The sequence below is a fragment of the Ochlerotatus camptorhynchus genome, unplaced genomic scaffold, assembly GCF_037179485.1.
Source record: "Ochlerotatus camptorhynchus isolate MF236.1 unplaced genomic scaffold, CSIRO-AGI_Acam_v1.1 ptg000266l, whole genome shotgun sequence".
Taxonomy (NCBI): Eukaryota; Metazoa; Arthropoda; class Insecta; order Diptera; family Culicidae; genus Ochlerotatus; species Ochlerotatus camptorhynchus.
In genome coordinates this window covers 2824983-2847172 of record NW_027040756.1, presented here as the reverse complement: position 1 = coordinate 2847172, position 22190 = coordinate 2824983, and the positions used below count along the sequence as shown (strand labels likewise).

The 22190-nt window shown below is 38.5% G+C and overlaps 1 protein-coding gene across 2 annotated transcripts; it reads left to right on the top strand.

Annotated features, from left to right (window-relative positions):
* The first annotated feature begins 244 nt into the window (after positions 1-244).
* On the top strand, positions 245-21894 carry vtd (RAD21 cohesin complex component verthandi). Of its 2 annotated transcripts, XM_065227096.1 has the most exons (6): positions 245-600; positions 673-960; positions 1667-1888; positions 19414-21276; positions 21346-21510; positions 21577-21894. In XM_065227096.1, the coding sequence occupies exons 1-6, from the start codon at positions 343-345 to the stop codon at positions 21700-21702; spliced, it is 2922 nt and encodes a 973-aa protein (XP_065083168.1). In that variant the 5' UTR covers positions 245-342; the 3' UTR covers positions 21703-21894. The 2 variants fall into 2 exon arrangements, with proteins under 2 accessions (XP_065083168.1, XP_065083169.1); XM_065227097.1 differs by lacking the exon at positions 1667-1888 and having other exon boundaries at positions 248-600; positions 21577-21893.
* Positions 21895-22190: the final 296 nt, after the last annotated feature.

The window sequence follows — 22190 nt, the reverse complement described above, 5'->3', positions numbered from 1 at the left end:
TTTTCGATTTTCAAAGCATCACCAGAAAATATTTTTTTGAATTTTTTCACGTCTTCTAAACAGACAGAACTTTCTATAATGCTTCAAATGAACACGAAGTTTCACGGGTGAGATGTATTTATTTACAAATTTATTTGGGGTGTACTCTTGCCCCTAGTCTCTCTATTACGATCCTTTCATTGTCACTATGTAAACAAACTTACGCAACTATTCATAATAATCTTTTTCGATTTTTTTTGGCAGGATCGTGACATCAACACTCGCGGAAAGTGAAAACATCAAAACATTCATAGCAAGAAAACGAACATTTGAAGTAGCTGGTGAGATTTAGCAGGATCCACCATGTTCTACGCCCACATTGTGCTGGCCAAGAAGGGCCCGCTGGCCCGTATCTGGCTGGCGGCCCATTGGGATAAGAAGATTACCAAGGCGCACGTGTTCGAAACCAACATCGAGCAGTCCGTCGATGGCATTATGCAGCCGAAGGTTAAGCTGGCCCTCCGTACTTCAGGTCATCTGTTGCTCGGTGTCGTACGAATCTACGCCCGTAAGGCAAAGTACCTGCTGGCGGATTGTAACGAAGCTTTCGTTAAGATTAAGGTGAGTTGCATTTAGGGCGTTAGGCCAAGTGGAGGCGGTATATTGAATCGCAAATCGATTTCTTAATTTTAGATGGCCTTCCGGCCGGGAATGGTCGATCTGCCGGAGGAGCACCGTGAAGCCGCAGTCAATGCGATCACATTGCCGGAGGTGTTTCACGACTTTGATACACCGCTGCCGGAGCTGAATGATGTGGACATTGAAGCTCACTTCTCGATCAACCAATCGCGAGCCGACGAGATTACCATGCGCGAGGACTACGGCACGCTCCCGTTGAACATCCACGACGATGGGTTCGGTGATATGGGATTCGACGATACGCCGGACATTGTTCGTGACCGGATCGACGAACCGATGGAGGTGAGTGTTGTGTGTTCTCTAATTGATGAGGTTCTAACTGTGTTGTTAGATGTACAGTCTATCTCTCTGTATATGTATGTTGAGTCCACACCTAGCTGTAAGATCTTCGGTTAAGTTTATTTTCCGTTTCGTTTGATGAAAAACCATTTGGAAAATAAATTCGGAAAAGCGCACAAACTGAGCACACTCGAAACCAAAAATTTTCCTATATCGTCCCAGATACTTTCCTATCTCTCTCAGACCTTAAATGAAAGGAATTAATCCTTAAAGAAGACACCAAATAAGCTTAAAGACAAAATCATGTGGCCAAAAAACCTTTTTTTCGCATATATTTTGTACTGTTTTGTTGTGTTGACGCGGATCAAAACTGCATAAAAAAGAACAGTCATTTGTTTCTCAAGTTGTTCCCAATTTATTTTCCCTCGTAGAGTATGCATTTTTTTTCTCGAAACAATCAATTTGCTTGGACATTCGATTTCGTTCCGATTTTTGATGGAAGAGCTCTCTCATAATCGATTCCCCCTGTTTCTTCTCTCTCTGTCTGTTGTTTATATTACTCTTCTTTTCACTTGCGACAAATCACCAACCATCATCACCAACCACCACCAACCGACACACACAAAAAAACCTCTCAAAACCAAAACCAAAATCAAAACCCAAACCTGCCGGCAACAACGGGGGGCTTACTTCTTCGCGATGCATCCAGGATTTGGAGGATGAACCGGCGGTGGTAGGCTCTTTGGAAGTAACGACGGACACGACGGCAACGGAGGTAGCGGACAGTGGTGGCACGGCGGCCGATGCAACCAGTGGAGCCGATGGGAAAGATAAGCCCATCGATAAGAAGGGTCTCCGTGCTCGTGCCAAAAGCTTGTATGAAGAGCTGAGCGAGCAGCCACCGCAGGATACCCGGTGGAACGAGTATCTTGTAAGTAGAGTTTTTTTTTGCTTCCTCTGAGAGAGATTTTCCCTGACGAAATCATTTCGCGAATAAAAATCGAAAATTGAGAAGAAGAAAGTCAATCCTATATGAAAGAGCTTGTCCTGCTTTGATTTCCTTTGGAGAAGAACGAGCAATGATTAACTCCCGATGCGTCCTGATTGCGAGTTTTATTTTGTTCGCGAAGAGGATTCCGGGTCGGGTTTGTCCAAATTTTTATTTTTCAAAGGGAGGAAGTCCTGCTCTAATGTTCTGCTCTTTACTATCCTTTTGCTTATCTTCTATCTGCGGCATTGCGTGCTTTTCCTGAATTGTTTTTCTAAATGGTTTGCGATTGTCGTTTGTGGGTAATACTAGACTGTAATATGAACTACATAGGATTAAGCTTCCGGGGGTTTGGTCGTTGTGGGGCTTAGTGGCTATGTAAAGTGTTTCGGAGATGCACACTTTGCAGAAATTGTTTCCGAATATGTGTTTTGTTGAAATTGGATTGAAAACCACCCCTGGAGGCAGCATTTTGAAACGTTGAAGCGAACATCTAAAATGACTTACATTCGTGGGAAATAATACATTTGGATGTGTAAAATTAATGGTTGCGACACAATGGAAAAGACGTTTAATCTGTTTCTCTATCTGCATTTCCCGTCCTGTCGAAACAGTTGTAGCCGGGATTTAAACCACGGCAAGCCCAGCGGACTTCCAGAGTAAGCCTAATAATGGACATTGTCAATATGGGCATTGAACTTGGGTTGATGACAAGATAGTTAATTTCTCGCACGCGATTAATTGTCTCAATATCAATTTCTACAGAGACGTGTACATTTTATGTATTCCGCAAAATTATCATAAATTTGATTTTACTAATAATAAATTTATGTTGTTTGAATGTCAATCATCTACTCGAAGAACTCAAATCTTCATTCAAATGTGTTGCCAAATTGCCAAAATATAAATATCACAAAATCGTAAAACTTGTTGCATGTCATTGATACATCTAGTGGGTCCTAATACACTTCCCTGGGGAGTACCCAGATTATTTTTCACGGAACTAGAAACAGTATCATTAAAAAGAATTCTTCGAGTTCTATCACACAAATAGCTCCTAAACCATTTGTATGCAGAGCCCGGGATTTCGTAACAACAAGGTCCTAGAAATAGTTTCGAATGCGCGTTTTAGATAAAATAGAAAAATACAATAATTGAATGTATATGCACCATGTTCTCGTAACATTTTAATTTCAAAAATAAATCACATGGAATTCAACAAAAAATATTGTAGACTCAGGCCCTATGCAGATTTTTTCTTTGAATCAAAAATAGTTGTTGCATTTCAGATAAAAATCATTAATTTTGTTATTGAAAAAATATCATGTGCGTTCCCAATGGAATCTATATGAACACTTTTTTTCAGTTTATCATTTAAATATTTTATAAATGTCAACTTTACCGTAACCAAATGCTGACTATTGTTAAATATTGGTCAGCCCATGAACAAAAATGAAAAAAGTTCCCTTTCTGTTAGCGAACCATAAATTACTCTATAATCGTTACAATTTGTGACATATGGGTTAGGGGTTTGAAGAAACGTCACAATATGTGACATATGGGGGAGGGGAGTCTCGGTAGAAAAGTCACCACGTTGTTTCTCCGATCCTATCAAATAGATAGCAAATCGATCCTGACCGATCATTTCGAATTACGCTGAAACTTTGCACAGTTGTTCCTTTTTAGTAAAGGCGCCATTTTGTGCTCTCAGTTTTTCATATTGAATCACGACTACTTTTTGAAAAGGGCCTGTGTAATAATAGTACTAACGAGTTTAAAAATATATATTGCTGAAACGCTTTGTTCGATTGATTTGGTGTCTTCAGCAAAGTTGTAGATATTATTATGGCAATTGTGTAAAAAATATACACTGTAAAAAATTTCGTTTGTATCAATGAAAAAAAAAAATATTTATTGTTAAAAAAGTTAATTTCTTAAAAAGTTATTGAAGCTAACTGGCAAAGTTTGGTGATGGTAAACTCAAAAACAAAAAAGTTATGGTTTTTTGAAAATATCACGATTTTTACATTTTCATTAAAAACACATGTTTTTTTATTTTTTTATTAATTACTTTATTTGTACAGGCTCAATCGAATAAACTTTACAGAGCCGAGTTATCATTTTTGTTATACTTTATTGATTTCTTATATTTAAAGTTAAAGGTGCTGGACCGGATAACATTTTTTTTAACCGTGTATATTTTTTCAAGAATCGCATTTTAATTTTGCACAACTTTCCCGAATACACCATAGCAATCAAGCAAGCCGTTTTTGCAATGTATTAAAATGTTTATTTTATAAGCGCTTTTCTACACAGGCCCTATTGGAAAAGTAGTCAGGGTTCGCTATTACAATTTGTAACAGCGAATCCCGACTACTTTTTAGTTTTCAAATTTCAACTTAAATCCACAAAATACATTTTTCTGCTCTTTTTTACTTTTTTTTTATTCGGAAACCTTATGGACAGATGATACATAATTTATTTTCATTGTAATACACTTACTTTCTATTTTCTTAAATACATCGAATATTTTGGCATCATTATCATTACAGTTTGAGTAACGTTTGGCTTTAATTTTATTTTCTGAAACAGGAATGAAAGAATGAAACTTTTGAGTTCCTTGAATTATGTTTGCATTATTATATTGCTCGTTGAGGTGTGAAGCCATACTTTCGTATTCCTCTGTTGTGGCAAAACTAAATGCTAATTTTGTTAATTATTCTTCTTTTCGATTATTTGCTCAATAATAAAGCTCTCTTGCATTGTTTTATTGGATGTTCACGTTCTTTGGCCAAACTTGCTCTAGTAGTCATGCGTTTTATTGTACCTCCAATAGCGTCACAAGGACCTTTCCTATGTGATGTTGCAAAAAAAAATGCCATTCGGCTTCAATTCCATACTTTGATTTAAATTTAAAAAGGCTAGCAAAATTTTTGACACTGAACTTGACAAGCATCTGACAGCTAAGATAACGTGTGCGAACGCTCGCTCTTCGCTGATTTGTATGTGGAGGATCAAAATCGTCGTAAAAAGGAAATAGCCGAAAAAGAGAGACTGGCAACCGTCAAAAGGAAGCATACGAAGCATGTGTATTGTATAATAATAAGCATACCAGACAGCAGGTCTGAGACCCAACATAGAATTTTTTGAGCTTCAGAGAGGGTCGGAGATCTACTGAGAAATTTGTTGAGCTACAGGGTAGTTCGTAGATCTTGAGAACAGAACTACAAACAAATTAAAAGCTGTTAACAGAAATTTATAAAAACAAAATCACAATAGAAGTCGTAGATCTTCAGATAAATGTTCAAATAAATTTTCAAAACTTCAAGCAAGCAAAAATGATTTCAAATCAATTTGTAAAACTATAAGCAACATTTTGCAAATCTTCAGGGAAATTCGCATAACTTCAGGCAAGTCCAGGAATCTACAGTGAAATATAAAGTATTTCACAGAAGTTTGAAGATCCTCGAAACATTATGCAACATCAGAAAAGTTCGTACATCTTCAGAACAAAGCTACATAACTTTGAAAAAAATTACAGGACTTCAGAAAAAATCACATGAATCTCAGAAATGTTAATGGATGTTCAGTAAAAATTACAGAACTTCAGGGATTAAAAAAAATATTTACACGATTTCAGGAAAATTTGTAGATCTTGAGAGAGACATTTAAAACTTCAAAGAAGCTCAAATATTTTCAGATCAATTTTGACAACTTTAGGTAATCTTCAAGGAAATTTTCAAATCTTCAGGGTAACCCTAGAGGAATTTACAAAACATCAGAGAAGTTTGCAGATCTACTGAGAAATTTATTGAGCCTCAAGTTTTTTTTTGTAGATCTTGGGAATAGAGCTACGGAGCTTAAGACAACTTTACAGAACTTTAAAGATATTTGCAGTAATTTTACAGAAAGTTTCACAGTTTCACACAAATGTGATATCTTCAGAAAAATTCGTTAAATGTCAGAAAAGCACCTCAATTCCAAAAACAAATCGCAGCGAAGTACAAAAGTACAATATTTTACAGAACTCCATGGAAGTCGGAAATAGATAGATCTAAAGAACTTCAGAGAAGTCCGTAGACCTTAAGAGAAGTCTGTAGAACGTCAGAAAGTTCGTACGTTTTTAGAAAAATTTGCAAAACTTTAGCAAAACTCACAGATTTTCGGGAAAGTTCGCCGATCTTTAGATCAAGAATCCACAAAGAAATTTAAAGAACTTTAGAAAAGTTCGGAGATCTACTGTGAAATTTATTGAACTTCAGGGCAGTTCGTAGATCTTTAGAGCAGAAATACAGTACTTCAGAAAACTTTACAGAATTTGAAATGAATTTTAGAAACTTCAGAAAAGTTCAGAGGGTAGGTCGTAAATCTACTCAAACATTAGCAGATGTTTAAATAAATTTTCAGAATTTTACTGCGTTTCTTGGATTTTGAAAGACATTTACAGAACTTCAGGTAAGTTCGCTGATCTTTAGAGATATTTGTAAAATTAGAAAATCTTCAGAATACTTCCTAAAACTTCCGGAAAGCTCAAAAATTTCTGGATAATCTTTTAATTCTTTAGAAAATTGTATAGATGTTCAGAGATATTTGCAGATATTCATTGAATCATGAAAATCTGCAGAGAAAATTACAGAACTTTCGAGAAGTTTGTAGATTATTTGAAATTTTGTGAACATCAGAGATTATTGTTGATCTTCAAGGATCCTCAATCTCCAGGGATTCAGGAACTTTGTAGGTTTTTAGGAAAATTTGCTGAACTTCTTAAGAACACACAGAACTTCAAAGAAATCTGTAGAACTACCGAGACATTTGCAGATTGTCAGGAAAGATTGTTGATTTTTAAGAAAATTTTACCGGAAAACAGAAACAAAACTTCAGGGACGTCAGAAGGTTTGAAGACCTTGCAGAATTGAGCTATTAACAGAAATTTTCAGAACTAAAGGAATCATGTATATCTAGTGAGAACTTTTCCCACTAGCTTGTCTAAAGTTGGTATCGACATCCTGGCGAAGTTTTGAAATCCATTTTCATCTTCATATCGCAGCTCTTGACGGACAAGATGAGCCAAATCCCTGCCGGTGTTCCTCCTGACCAACCATTTCCTACTCCACAAAGTTCACCTTCTCTTTCTCATTTTATTTAAAATAATAAAAGCAAATACGTCTGCCGAAACTAGAGCAATTTTCCGGTAATTCATGATGGAAGTATTTACTTTTGATTCCTGATACAGTTTTGTTTTGAAATCTAAATTGACATTTCTTTCGACATGTGCAAGCAGTGTGAACACCAGCAAACAGGGGGGTTCGATAAAATAATAATGTGTATAATTTGTATGCACCTGGAATTTTTTTCATCCGACCTGGAAAAACCTGGAAAACCAGGGAATTTGATTCCTTGGATTGAGTAGACACCCTGTGTTTTAATAAAATGTTTTCTAATGCGGAAGAGTCTGGACAATCTTCACAACACCGTAGATAGCAATATGTTGTCTATGACTGCCAATTTTATTTCATCACTTAAGGCTGTGCCATATTTTGCGGTTTTTGACGAATGACCTTCCTTTATCAACTTAGCCTCGGTTGCAATATATCTACTAGCATTAAATTGATCCATAACTTTTTGTGTTGACCATGAATAAGGCAATAACGATAAAATTAATAATTTTTCACTTCTTGCAGTGGATGCATTGGAAAACTTTTCCTTCATGTTTTCTAAAACTTCGTTGAGTTCATTCACTTCGTCAGCCTCAGGCTCGAAGTTGAAAAGATTCTTTCTAATACCTACGTTGATTTCACGGTGCTTCTTTTCGGGGTAGTGGATGTAGTTGAGTTTTCCCACGTCTATCGGTGATACCTGGATTCCTGCAATGCCTCGGTTGAATATCTCGATGTTGACTGGTTGAGTGAATTCTTGGTACGATTGAACTGAAGTAACTGATGTCATTGGTGGTACAGTTGTAAGGCTTTCATAGCTCGGTACGACTGTAGTTGGCATCTTTGAGCTTCCGGCAACATGCTGTTCCTCGTTTGATATGAAAAGAGCTTGTTTATCATCACGAAGACGGCAGGACGTGCAAATGCGATAACCAGTATTCAATCCTGATGCTTCAGAATATCCAATCGATTCTAATTTCTGGATGGTAATATTCGAAATATTCCTCAGCTCTTTCGAGCACTTGACTTCCTCGAACGGCCGAATGCACCTGATAAAACATGCTCGTTCACTCATGTTGCTTCCTGTATTAAAATAAAAATAAAAATAATAATCTTTAAAAATGATTTCATTGAAATACAACTGAAGGTTATGCTTACCTTTTAACCAAATGGTGTTACACTTATTTCCTATGATAACTTTTTAAGATGTATGCGGTAAAAAGCAATCTTTGTGATCAACTGCTTGTTTTAGCTTGAGCTTGATTGACCGCCCACGGTTGCTACTCTGTTATTGCCAGATCAGCTGTAATTACACAGAGAACCAATAGACGATGCTTGGGACTAGCAATCATCCTCAATATGTAAAAACTGGTGATCTTAAATTAGGCAATACCAGCGCCGACCGCGCCCGTACACAGGTCAAGAAAGGAATGGGAAGGATTGTGTTGACATGACACTCGCTTTGATGGAAGCCGAGAACACCTCTGCACTTCCACGAGGAATCACTGGGATGTTGGATAAGAGGGTTGGGTTTGCAGCAGGGTTCGTTTTGGTAAACGATAAGCTGAATTGATGTCCTAGCGATCATATAACGCGAAGGAGCTTGGGACTAAACCCACGGTCTTCTGCTCAGTAAGCAAAAACGTTTTCCACTAGGCAGACGAGCACCTTTTTAATCACCGAGTTGCTGTTATTACCATGTAGTCATATTAACAAATAAAACGATTGCCGAATCTTGAATGTGGAAGGGCCTGAGATTAGACTCATGATGTTAGGCTCAGTAAGCAAAAACGGTCGCTCTAAGGCCACCGAGCCCCTCATATCACATAATACCGTTGCTCAAATTTTTGTATCCATTCAAACCCGGAACCAACGACAACAACGAGTTTCGCAAAATACACGATACACAAGCGATTTTACCATAAATCTCTTTGATATGTAAGGACCTGGGACCGCATTTTTCTGCTCAGTAAGCAGGCCACTGTAACCAACGATCTTTCAAATCCGAAAACTAAAAACTACGAAAAAGTACTTAGGCCTTCATTAAGTTCCACTTTCACGCGACGTTCAATGACAGGGTCCTATCCAGGATTACATCTGAAAAATCCAAATCTGGGCAACGCCCATCTAAACCTGGTCTAATCTACCTGAACTGACTAACGAATGGAATACTTTGACAACCCAGCCATGCAATAGTCTCATTCCGTGCCTTATGGCAACTTGATGATTCTATTGCGCTCATCTTTTGGCACCACCCAGAGGAGACTTGGTCCTGTACGCAATGCTTAACTTATCTCCATTCCACTCAGCTACTCGCAATTTCTTGTGATATAGTGGGCGGAATATTATTATATGAGACAATTCAATGCAGACGTCTTTCCAAATTTGGCAGATCGACAGGTAATCGGTGAGTTACCACGATAGCTGCTATTCAACAACTCTACAACGTCCCATCGTCAACGCCTGCTATGAGAATTTCCCATTGCAGACGCCAACGAAATGACGTCATCGAGCTATCGGTCAACTACCCTGGTTATCGCCTGGTACCTTATAGCACAATGCTAGGAGGCGAACCGGAAGAATCGATGAGCTACCTCTCCCCCTTTGTGATCACCGGCTTGTTTTCACCATTCAAACTCATTTAAGTATCAGCTCGATATGTACAATTTCTACATTAGGTACAGACAGATGTTTTTGGTGTTCATTACTACAGTGTTGAGTATTTGACTTATTACCGTTAAGATCACTGATACAACTATGCAAAATTGAAGACAATGAATAAAAAAGAAAATTAAAAAATCATCAATTTGAATGGAATTGCTCCTTCAGTAAGGGTCGCTAGTTTGAACATCATATCACTTTTATTTAGTTCTAGCTCAATATTCATCAAATGAATTTTTTAGTTTTGTTAGTAACGATACCTTTTCATGGTATCAGATGTATAATGAATCCTAACTTTTCAATAAGGCCTGTGTAGAAAAACATTAATGAAATAAACATACCTATATTGCAAAAACCGACTTGCTTGATTGCTACGGTGTCTTCGGGAAAGTTGTGCAAAATTAAAATGCGATTCTTGAAAAAATATACACGGTTGAAAAACATGTGTTTTTAATAAATATGTAAAAATCGTGAAATTTTCAAAAAAAATCAACTTTTTTGTTTTTAAGTTTACCATCACCAAACTTTGCCAGTTTGTAGCAAACATTATGAGCTTCAATCAGGCAGTTTTTGAGAAATTAACTATTTTAATAACAAATATAATTTTTCTCATTGAAACAAACGAAATTTTTTACAGTGTATATTTTTAATATTATTGCCAAAATAATATCTACAACTTTGCTGAAGACACCAAATCAATCCAACAAACCGTTTCAGCAATATATATTTTTTAACTCATTTGTACTATTTTTACACAGGCCCTGTTAAAAAAGTAGTCGTGATTCAATTTGAAGAACTGATAACACAAATTGGCATCTTTACTAAAAAAGAACAACGGTGCAAATTTTCATGAAAATCGGAGCCGACAAATAATAAAAAAATTAAAAAAGTCGTCAATCTTTAGAGAATTGCTCAGTTACGCTTGCATTGTCAAACAAACTTCGATTCAATTCGCGCTCCAATTGGTGAATCTTTTTGTAGAAACATATTTCCTCTAGTCTACTAGGTGTTGTGTGTTGTCCGTTGTCTAGTGTTAAGTATTTAGTATGGTTGGAGTGTTTTGGAAATACACTGTTTGCAAAACAATAATTTACTTTCGGTTTGTTTACGTTGGGATTATGACAATTAGCACACAAATCTCCCAGCAAATGTTGCCCAGATTGAAAAAGATGTAATGTATGTTTTGCTTCAACGTGTTGTTATATAATAGATCTTGGCACGTTGACGACAACATCACAATTGTGAGGGGGTTAGAAGGAAAGGGGTGTAAATGAACCATATCGAGAAAATCGCTTCCGAATTTTGATTACCTAAAAATTAATCCTATTTCACAACTTTCCATTTTCTGGATGACATATAGGGGAAATGACGACTTCGGCATGACAGACTATTTTCGGCAACCCAAATTGAAACACTATTTTCACTGGATTTTCTTACGAAAACACTGCTGAATGCATGCAAACGATTCTTTATGCTTTCAGCTTCAATTTGACTATATTTTTACCACTGAGAAAAAGCAATCTAGCTAGGTTTTCTTGAAATGCAACTCACGCACTAAAAATTGTAGCTGATTTCGAGTTGCCGATAATAGAATTGCAGATTTACATGCAGTTCAAATGGAACGGTTGCCGAAGAAAAACTGGTTGCCGACAATACTCGCTCTCACTAGAGAAGATTGGAGCTTTGTAAAAACGTTTCAAAACAGTTTTTGACAATTCTTTCGACTGAAATTGTTAGAGCAGCTGGCAGCAAAAGATTGTAAACAAACCAATACTGCATATGTGTGCGTTCCTTAGAGAAAAAGGCTATAGAAAGAAGGTCGCTGCTTAGGTTGCCGAGAATACGTAAATTCCCGTAGTTAATAGCGTAATCTATCATCATGCATCACTAAAAACTCAAAAAAAGTTTTCTCTGTCGTGAAATTGAGGATAAAATATCATACGCCCTGATAATTTCTTTCATGTTGTTACAGGACAGGGTTGGTAGCAGGTCGTTTTTTAGTGACTTGGTCACTATTTTAAAGCCAGTCACTAAAAAGTCACTTTTTACACCAAAACGTCACTAAAGTCACTATTTCCCTAAAAATAGTCACTTAAGTCACTTTTTCACTATTAAAATAGAGTGAAATTTAAAAATATCAACAAAATGTTTAAACTGAGTACTTGGCACTAAGAAAGTCTACAGTAGTTTTAACAAAATATACATATCTGTTAAAAAATTGAAAACCGCAAAACTTTTGAACACCAGGAAATCTATTGGGAAATGCCTACAATTTCGATTAAAAATCGGGAAAAATATACCTCCTTTCCCAGAAAATAAATTGTAACTTTCCAAAGGTATTTGTCTGTGATATATTTTCAAAAGTCTTTCAAGGATGATTAAGAACTTTAAAAAATCAAAAGTAAATTTTAAGAGTATTTTAAAAGATTCTAGGGATGACACCCACAGATGTATCGGAGAAGAATACCAAAGTACAGACTACGAAAGTCTCATGTAAAATTAAGTGCTCTGAGGACCGATTTCTTCTTCTCCGCTTAAATCTTAAGCCAGGTTTACTTATATAGTTAAACTTGGTTTAACACATACGAGCGTCGCTTTTGATTATTGTTTAAAAATAATTCTAATATAATTGAGAGTGCATTTTAACGAGAGTTCTGAGAAGAATTCTATGATGATTGGATGAGGATTTTAGGTCAAATTCTAATAAGAATTCAAAATTATTTCTGAAATGTTGCTTAAGTGGGCTCTGATGAAAATTCCATGAAAATCCCGTGAACTCCAAAGATGGTCTCTGCGGATGGTTCTAAAAGAATTCTGGGGTGATTTCTGACTTAATATGTCTAAAGAGTTCGAAGTAAATTCCGAGAAGAATTCCAATGGAATCGAATTTTGAGGGTTCAATCCCAACGGAATTCTGAGAAGAGTTTCAAAGCTTGTGATGGATTTTTGTATTGAGAATTCTGAGGATTCTAAGGAGAATACGAATTGAATTTGAAATCGAATGCAAGGGAGAAGTCCAAGATTATTCAAGGCGGAAATTTATGAAATTTCTGAGGCCTCCAGGGAGTTCCTAGAAGAATCAATAAAAAATCGAAAATAATCTACTTTACTATCATCTCCTCATCCATCGTATACAATGTCCATTTTAATTCTGATATTTAATGTTAAGCATTTCCAACTACGAAAATAATCTATTTCCAAGAATTTTGTTGATTGTTCGGCAAAGAATTTCAAGAATGCAATATTATGTTTGTAAAAGCTCATTCTGAAGAAATTCTGTGAAAAGTTCATAGCAAATTATTAAAGTTATCTACTTTGAGTTCCATGACATAAAAAGTTTATTTCAATATAAACCCGTATTTGAATTTCTAAGTTACCATATAAAAGGTAACTTATTTAGTATATACAAGTCACTATTTGGTCACTATTTCCGTAATTTTAGCCACTAAAGTAACTACTATTATATCGCATCAGCACTACCAGCCCTGCCCCCGGATCTTCCACCCTTTGAACTGCCAACACTGGTGATACGCCGTGGAAATACACCCTCGGGTTTTTTTTTATTTGTTGTTCCGCTTTGGTTCTTCGTTCGCAAATTTGTGAGAGTGGAATAACGCCCTGGAGATTTTTTGGTCTTCTTTTTGTTCATTGTTTACACGCGAAATATCAATCGGATGCATTTCTAATGAATCGGGCGTGACTAGCCTACTCCAGAATCAGTACGTTTGGCATATTAAAACAATAAAATGCGTAGTTCTGGTGCAAGGCGTAACAACCAAATGCATCATAGAGTTGAAAACTGGAAATACGCCATGTAAAAGGAAACGTTTTCGATGATTTGAAATGATATTTTCTTCTACTTTTTCGTGTTTATCGAGTAGTTTGTGAACTGTTCTATCTATATGTGGCAATATATGATTTGTTTACATTTTGGCACTTCCGCCCCTTTCAAATGTTAGTTTAGAGTTGTCTATGGGTAATTATGCTTATTATGCTGAAACATCAATGGTTATTCATACCTGAACAAAAAAAATCAACTAATCGCTGACCTTTTCTATCACACGCGTAAATGAGCGTAAACATAGAGCTATGGCTAAAAGTGACAGATCGCTGCAGGTACTTTTGCTTGTAGCGATAATGGAAAAATGTACCCATTATGGTTATACTTGAAAATTATATTTTTTCAACAACATTTAAATTCTTCAGTTGATAACATCAATAACGATCATGTGCATGGCAAAATGGTAAAACGGCTTGTTGTGTGAGAAATCAATATTTTCATTACTTATTTCTTAGTCATCGGCAAACAAAAAATAGTTCTTCAAACACACGTTTTAATCGGGTTGTAATGCTCAGAATACATCTTTTTTTACATGACTGAAAATACATTTTGTAAGCATTAGTCGATTTGTTTCAGATAATTAGTAAAATGTCTTCACTATAGCCATAATTGGTACTATAGCTATAACTGGTCCATCTACTCTATTGAAAACTGGAAATGAAAATTCACTGGACATCCTGCAGGCCAAACATAATTACAATGCACTAGTCAGGTTAAAATTATTAATTTTGCTCGAAATTAAAATAAAAAGAAACATGACCACGTTTTCTGAATTTCTGTGACCCACCAGTGAACCGCGACCAGGGAAGTGGCACCCCTATCTCTACTAGAGATGGGCGATCCGCTCCCGAGCTGTTCTATAGATCCGATTCTCTAAAGTGAGCTGATGACCCGCGGTTCATTTTTAAGGAACCGCAGCTCATCAGCTCACTGATATCACAAGTCTAAACCATTCAATCCATCACTCATAGCGGAACTTTTCAGAAAAGGACCGCGTAAACCAAGACGCGCGCTCAATACAACATGTGCCTACTGATCGACAGCACCGACGGTAAAAGCAAACTTCCAAGCGGCTGTTTGGGAGAGAGAGAGAGACATATTAACACGGCGAATGAGAACGACCCAAATTTGAGTTTAGTTCACTCATAATCGCCAACAGTGCAGGAACTCAGCGATGAGTAAAATTTGTCTCATGTTTTCCCAGGTTTTTCCAGGATTTTCCAGGGAAAAATTCCCGAATTTGAGAAAAGTAAAGATTGGATTCACTCAGGCTATTGGTACCAGTGCTGCAAAATCTCGACAGTACACGGTGATATTGACAATTCTGCTTTGGTCACTCATTTGGGATAACAGTCATAGTCAAGGCAAACCATGTCAATTGTCAATGACAATGGTGTCAGTGACGAACATGTGCAGATTTGTTTATTAGCTAAATTTGTAACGAAATTAAATGACTTGAGCAAAACAATTACATGGATCCATTTTAGTGAACAAGTATCTACATCCTGAGCTACTTGGATAACAATAATGTGACACAGAATGTACTAAATTAGACTTTTTGTTACCAGGTGAATCTTGTTAAATGACGAAAAAATGAATGAGATTTTGACGAAGGTTTTTTTGAGGATAAAGTCTGTCAATGACAATGACAAAGCTCAGCACTGATTGGTACTACTCCGAGATTGAATCAAATTTTCGTCAATTTCGAACTACGAGACAAATTTTACTCATCGCTGAGTTCCTGCACTTTTGGCGATTATGAGTGAACTAAACTCAAATTTGGGTCGTTCTCATTCGCCGTGAATATTCTACTGGTATTATGCAATTTATTTATGTAGGGAAGAGCGCTACTTCTTCGTAATCGCCCATTTCCGTTCTATCGAGCAGAAATCATCAATAATATCAATGATTTCTCCGTGCACAAATCAATAATACGTTTGTTCCAATCTGTTAGTTCATATGCGTATTGTATGAATATTAACACTCATTGTTCTCAAAACAAAAGAAGCGCTTCTAGCTAATCCACTTTTTCTACCATCATCAGTAGGACGAAGAAAATCTAATGGCGTTTCAATGCGTTACGACGGAATTGAAACTCGTAGGACGAATTTAGAATCAAGAAGCAGTGTTAGATTTTTAATAATTTCTCAAAATTGTTTGTCACTTTATCAAATCCAACGTATGGAACGATGAATAAATTTAGAAATTATCTTTGATGAAAACATTCCATGTTTTGTTCAAACCCTTTCAAAAAAGAGAGGTAAAGTGCGGGATGTGCTAAGTAGGACGGAAATTAGATCAAAAACCATACCCGACTCTTGTTGCTGATGTTATTCCTCCAGCATATGTGCTCTCACTTCTCCTCCCATCTCTGGAGGAGCGGAAGATACGCACAAAAGCAAATAACCGAAAATCTAAGGGCAGCTCTCCAGTATATTAGGATGACAACTCTCGGACCCGTCCAGCTATTCGGATCTTTTTTCCTTACTCTATCGATTATTCACGATTCAGCTCCAGATCCGATTCTGAGCTGATGATCTGGAGCTGAAGCCAAGAATAGTGGGGGAAATTTTGCTGGAGAATTAACATCAGAAATAAAATCGGTACGTATGTTTACGCGATGTTTGATCAGATGTTGCGTTAGTGGCGTTTTCCATTGAAAAGAAGAGCCATGTTGTAAGGTATGGATTTATTGGTTTAGACTACTTTTACGATTTTATGCAGTTTCAAGTACTAAAACCACTAATTAATTTTCCGGTTTGAAGTTGTGTCATAATTTCTATAATTTCAATGTGAGCTGAAGAGCTGTTCAAAAGAATCGACTCCCTTTAGTGAGCTGGATAGGTTTGATCCCACCTCCCTACTAATAACAAGTAGTCATAGCGAGCATAGTCATGGGCCGACGTTTGAGCCTAGCTTTCCCTTGGACGCGACCCATGGATTGAGAAATGCTGGTCTGCGTAGTTTATGAACAGCCCATAATGCAAGTGTGTAGTAGAGCCCTATACGAGAGATATACGCAAAGACAAATAAAATAACTGGTAACATGACGATATTTTTTCACACGAACTAACAACCCTAAACGTGGTCCACACCTTGCATGACTTACCGCTTTTGTTGTGTATTGTTGTTATTGGTAAGAATTGAGGCTTGAGGTCAAACGTTATAGAAAATATGTTTGCGATGATTCTTAATTTATTCTCATGTTCTAATATATCTCCTTACAATAGGTCATATGAATAAAAGCGTTTACTTTACTTTTCTCGTAAGAAAAGCACGGGAAAGTAAATTAAACTCTTTTTAGTGCTAATCCATCCTACCCAATATGGATTTTATGTTATTAATATATTGTCCTATTATCTTCCGGGTGATAGCAATAATACAATCTAATTGGAAAGTGGTCAATTTGTCAAGCAGTTTTAGCGTGACTTTCTACCAGCGATTCCACAAAATTGAACCAACTAATTTCTATTTTTATGAAACGCACAAATGATGGCTACTTTTCTCGTGGTTCTAGAAGAAAAATAATCTCAAAATAATGTTTTAGTTCAAAGTTCGAGTGGTAGTAAACGTCATTTCAACTGCTCGAATGAAGTGGTTAATTGTTTTCTACCCAGTGATAGGTCTTCTGTTCGATTGACTGCACTTATGTGCCAGTGCAGATACGATTTCTAGCTTCTCTATCTTACAGGACTCTAGTGTTGTTATGTTTTGCATCTGGAAGAGATTTCCACACACTTAGAAAAAATCACCGACTTCGGTAATTCATTTACCGAATTCTCAACAGCTGAACGGTCGGTAATGTTTTCGGTAATCGAGAACATTACCGAAAAATCTGTAAACTGGATCAGCAAAATTAGCTGTCAAATTTACCGAAAGATCGGTAACGTTTACCGATGTGCATTGCTTGATTTGTAGTCGACTTTACCGGAGAACTGTAATTTTGAGTACGGTATGCAAATCGGAAATTACCGAGAGATCTGTAATTTTTTAAAAAGGTCACCGACTCAACTGCTATTTGCTTTAGTATTGTTTCAAGGTGGCGGTCACTGCAACCCATGCAAAAATTTGGCTGCAGTCGTGATCAATAAGTTAGTGTTGCAAATTGCACCACCAATGAACAAAACCGTTGGCGACGATCTGAAAACTTAAGTTTTTGTCGGAAAGATTCGGCGCTACACTGAAAACAAGGAAGCATTGGAAGAAGATTAACGCCTTTAATGTCGATCGAAAATAACAATATGGTGGATTTGACGTTTACCTAGACCGTTACGGAACTCAGTAATGGAACGCTTTGATTACCGAAACTTCAGTAAAATATTTCACCGAAGTCAGTGATGAAGCTTATTTACAGACCTGTTGGTAAAAATGTTTACCGTTTTCGGTAAATTAAAATAAATTACCGAAATTCGGTCATTTCACTTACAGTTTTCAGCAATAAAGCGAGAAAATACCGAAACATCTGTAATTTTTAGCATTACCGATCTAAGACGGTAATTTTTTTACCGAACTCAGGGTCTCTGTTTAAGTGTGCATATAGTTATGCCAAACGTCCATTATGCCGAATTACCATTATGCCAAAAGGCGTTCCATTTCGAAAGGCTTCGATTGCTGTGATGACTGTAATGGTCCTTCTTATTCGATTATTTGATCTATAGCACTCCTTTTCAATCAGTGACCATGGATGCATTTCTAAAAGCGTTGGTCACTCAGCGCTGAGTGACCTACGCTTTTAGAAATTCCTCAATTCGAATGGAGTCACTCACTCTCTGTGTAAGATTCTTTTTCAGTGTGGATCCGTGAAATCTCCAGTAACATTTGAAAAAAAGCCTATGTCCAAAATGTAAGCAAACCAGAAAATGAATCTCAGTACACAGCAGCCAAAATATGCGAAAAGTTTTCTAAAATACATGAATATCGATAACAATTTAATTTTATAAACTAATAAGCCTATTTGTGAATGTTTCAATCGTTAGGCCCTTTTTGTTAAACCGTTGTACTTGTCATCAGAAATGGAAGGCCCTTTTCAGAGCTTTTTCTTAACGTCAAATAAATGTAAAACAAATCATCGGCCCTGCCTCAAGGAGTAGGGCCTAGCATGTGGGTCTATGAATGATTCGAAAAATTCCGTTGATCGGCCGTTTTGAAAATCAAGTTATTTTTAATGATTTTTATCGGTAATGCGGAACATTCCTATACGACTGGTAGCTATTTAGCGGTGCTATATGGAATGGTATCAAAAAATAATGGTGCTTGATGTTGATATAATCCGCTTCGACTCAGTAGACTATGCCAGCTGTGTCAATACCGACAGAATCTATCGGTGCCTTGCAGTTGAGGTCTTTTACAACTCCGGCCAACCATATTATTTAGGATACAGTTGCACTCAGTTATAGCGACGTATTCTGCTTCACTTAAGGGGTAGGGTTTAAAAGCAGTTGGCAGCTAAACAGAAAGCTCGTTACTGACTTGCAATCTCTGTATCGTTGGCCCAGTCCGCGTCTACGAATCCGACAAGTGGCCTGCTATCCTCATTCCTTTTGATGCGTAATCCAAACATAAACTACATGTCGTCTGGTTTACTTTTGTGAGGCCTCAATCCAAACCTGGTGATCTGAAATGAAACTCTACACACGGTAGTAGCAAAATGTGGTGGAGGTATCCGGGGTTAACTTTCCGTAGAACAGTAATAATTTTCGTCTAAAAATCCCTGTCTAGTCATAATAGCAGTTGTTTGTACTAATTTACATTTTTCGTAAAATTTTTCGTACCCACATAACCTTAATCTACTTTCCCGTTCACTCACGCAGGACGACCTCTTCACCGATCCGGTCGCACCTCCGCCGGATCTCGAGCAGGAAAAGGAACCCCTCCCGGGAACGTCCCGATCGGTGTTGGACTCCTTCGATCCGCACCATCCCCATGCAGTGGACAACGACGGCTTCGGCGACGAAGGTTTCGGTGCGGAACCAGCTGCCGGACTGTTTGAGGGTGACATTTTCGCTGATGCTCCCCTGGCACCGGAACCGGAGCTACCGGCTGCACCTGCACAGGTACAACGTGGCGAGGAAGAAGACAGCGATGACGATGATGACGACCATTTTGACGTTGTTGGTGGTGCTCCGTCGCCAGCACCGAGTTCGGACAATTCGCGGCCACCGACTCCGATTATGACGCAGCAGTTGTTGGATGATCTGCAGCAACCGGGAACGAGCCAGGACGGTATGCCGATAGCACCAGTGATTCAGGATGTTTCCGTAGAAGCATCAACTTCTTTGACGGCGGAACCGCAGAAGGAAGTTGAAAGGAGAACGGAATTAGAAGACGACATAATGGGTGAAGATGTTGGTGGTCAGGAAGGTCATGCAGAACAGACAACCTTGTTGCAAAACGAGGAGGAAAGCTTCGCATTGGCACCAGTGGACGCTTCCGCCTTGAAGGGTGTAACAAAGAGTAAACGTAAACGGAAACTGATTGTCGATGAGGTGAAAAATATCAGCGGTGAGGAAATGAAGAGTCAGCTGGCCAATACGACGGATATCGTGACAACATTGGATCTGGCACCTCCGACAAAGCGGTTGATGTACTGGAAGGAGACGGGTGGAGTGGAAAAACTGTTTGCCTTGCCATCTCGAGACATCCCAGCACGGTGCATGTTCAAAAACTACCAGCGACATCTGACGTCCCGTTCGATTGGCGTGGAAGACTTTGCTGTGTTGGGTCCTTTGGACGTACTAGGCGTTGAACAGCAGCAACCGGAACGACCGGAATCCCCAGTGACTCAGCGTCGAGGTAGAAAACGAAAGGTCATTCAAGATCTGCTACCGCCGGATACTCCAGCTCCAATGACGCCAATGACACCGACGATGCCAATGACACCGATGACACCTGCCACTCCAGCTCATTTGGATCAGACTTCGGTCGATCAGTTGCGTGATGCCGTCGAAATGCCACCCCCAACGCCGGTTTCAATGGAGTTGCGAGACCAGGACATGTGTCAGGATGTCAGTCAGAGCTTCCACCCCGATGGAAGTATGATGCCTCCTCCGACCACACCGGGTATCAGTAATATCGAAAGCCCGAATCAGACACCTCTCAATCTGGGTATGCAATCCCCTCAGATGATGCCTCCTACCCCGGGAATGCCAAGTATACCGATGACACCGGGAAATCTGATCCACGGTGGGTTAACACCCGCTGGGCTGGCGCATGGTGGATTTACACCTGCTGGACTGGCACATGGTGGGCTAACACCAGCCGGGCTAGCGCATGGGGGGCTAACGCCCGCAGGACTGGCACATGGTGGACTCACACCCGCTGGGTTGGCGCACGGTGGTCTTACACCTGGAGATCTTCAACACGGTGGAATGACACCAGCTGGACTGCAGCACGGCAATTCTGGCCAGGTTATGCCAGATCTGCCTGGTGCGATGACACCGCACGGACTGGACCACGGTGGCATGACGCCACATCATTCCAGTTTGGAGCACATCGATCAGATTCCCCACCTGCCGGCGGATCAGGTCTCGTCGATACTGAACGAACCGGGCATGGAAAATTTTTCCAACATGGGCTACGAAGGACATGCCGCTTCTCCGGCTCGTGAAGCGCTTCACGATGACGTGCAGAACGAATGGAATCAGGACTACGAGTTCCCACACTCGGTTGGCGGGGTAAGTTGCTCATTGCTCATCGTCGTATTCCTAGATGAATGTTTAATTTTGATCATTCTTATTTCACAGCAACAAACAACCGAAGAGCAACAGGTGGATGAGACAATTGAACAGTTTGAGGAGCGAGTGCTGAACAAACGTGCTGCCCAGTTGTTCATCTCAGTACGATCGCGGCTTCTGAAGACTGACTGCATGGTGTTGTCCGAAATGACGCACCGAAACGACAAGAAACAGGTTCGTATATTGCAAGATTTTGATTGTAATAGGAGTATAACACAACATTTGTTCTTCCTTGTTTAGGCCGCTCAAAAGTTCTATTCACTGTTGGTGTTGAAAAAGTTCAAAGCCCTTGAGATCACACAGCCGGAACCGTACGCGGACATCACAATCACCCGGGGGCCACTGTTCGAGAATCCGAAGCTGTAAGGCACTACGCTGTTTTACGTTGTCTTTTTAATTAGATTTTAAGTCGAAAAAAGTGATGTTCAAGTTGCATCCCTTTAGTTGTAGCTGCTAAGAAGACGAGAAAACTTTAAGTAAGTCGGTTAAAATTAGAATTGAAGATGCTTGTGCATTTTTCTATAATTTTATTGCGAAAAAAAAAAGTTATGCATGACCTTGGTCGGAAATGAATTGATAATATAGAAATACCTGTAAATACCTATTCTTTTTTATTAGAGCGGACAAAGCTCGCCCCCCATTGCGGATTGACAGATTGGTTTATTTCCGCGATTGAAATTCAGCAATCTGCCGAGAGAGATTTGTTCGTTAGCCAGATTGTTGTGTTGTTATGTTGTCGAATCGAAATTAGTGGCTACACATTGTAACTTATTTTCGTGTATGCATACAAATACACGCAGAGATAAAATTATGTTTTTAACAAAGATGAACTACCATACACGGACGATGCGAGT

Coding starts and splice junctions, on each gene's coding strand:
- vtd (XM_065227096.1), top strand. CDS start 343: ATGTTCTACGCCCACATTGTGCTGGCCAAGAAGGGCCCGCTGGCCCGT. Junction 1,889..19,413: donor CCCGGTGGAACGAGTATCTT/GTAAGTAGAGTT, acceptor TCACTCACGCAG/GACGACCTCTTCACCGATCC. Junction 21,277..21,345: donor TCCCACACTCGGTTGGCGGG/GTAAGTTGCTCA, acceptor CTTATTTCACAG/CAACAAACAACCGAAGAGCA.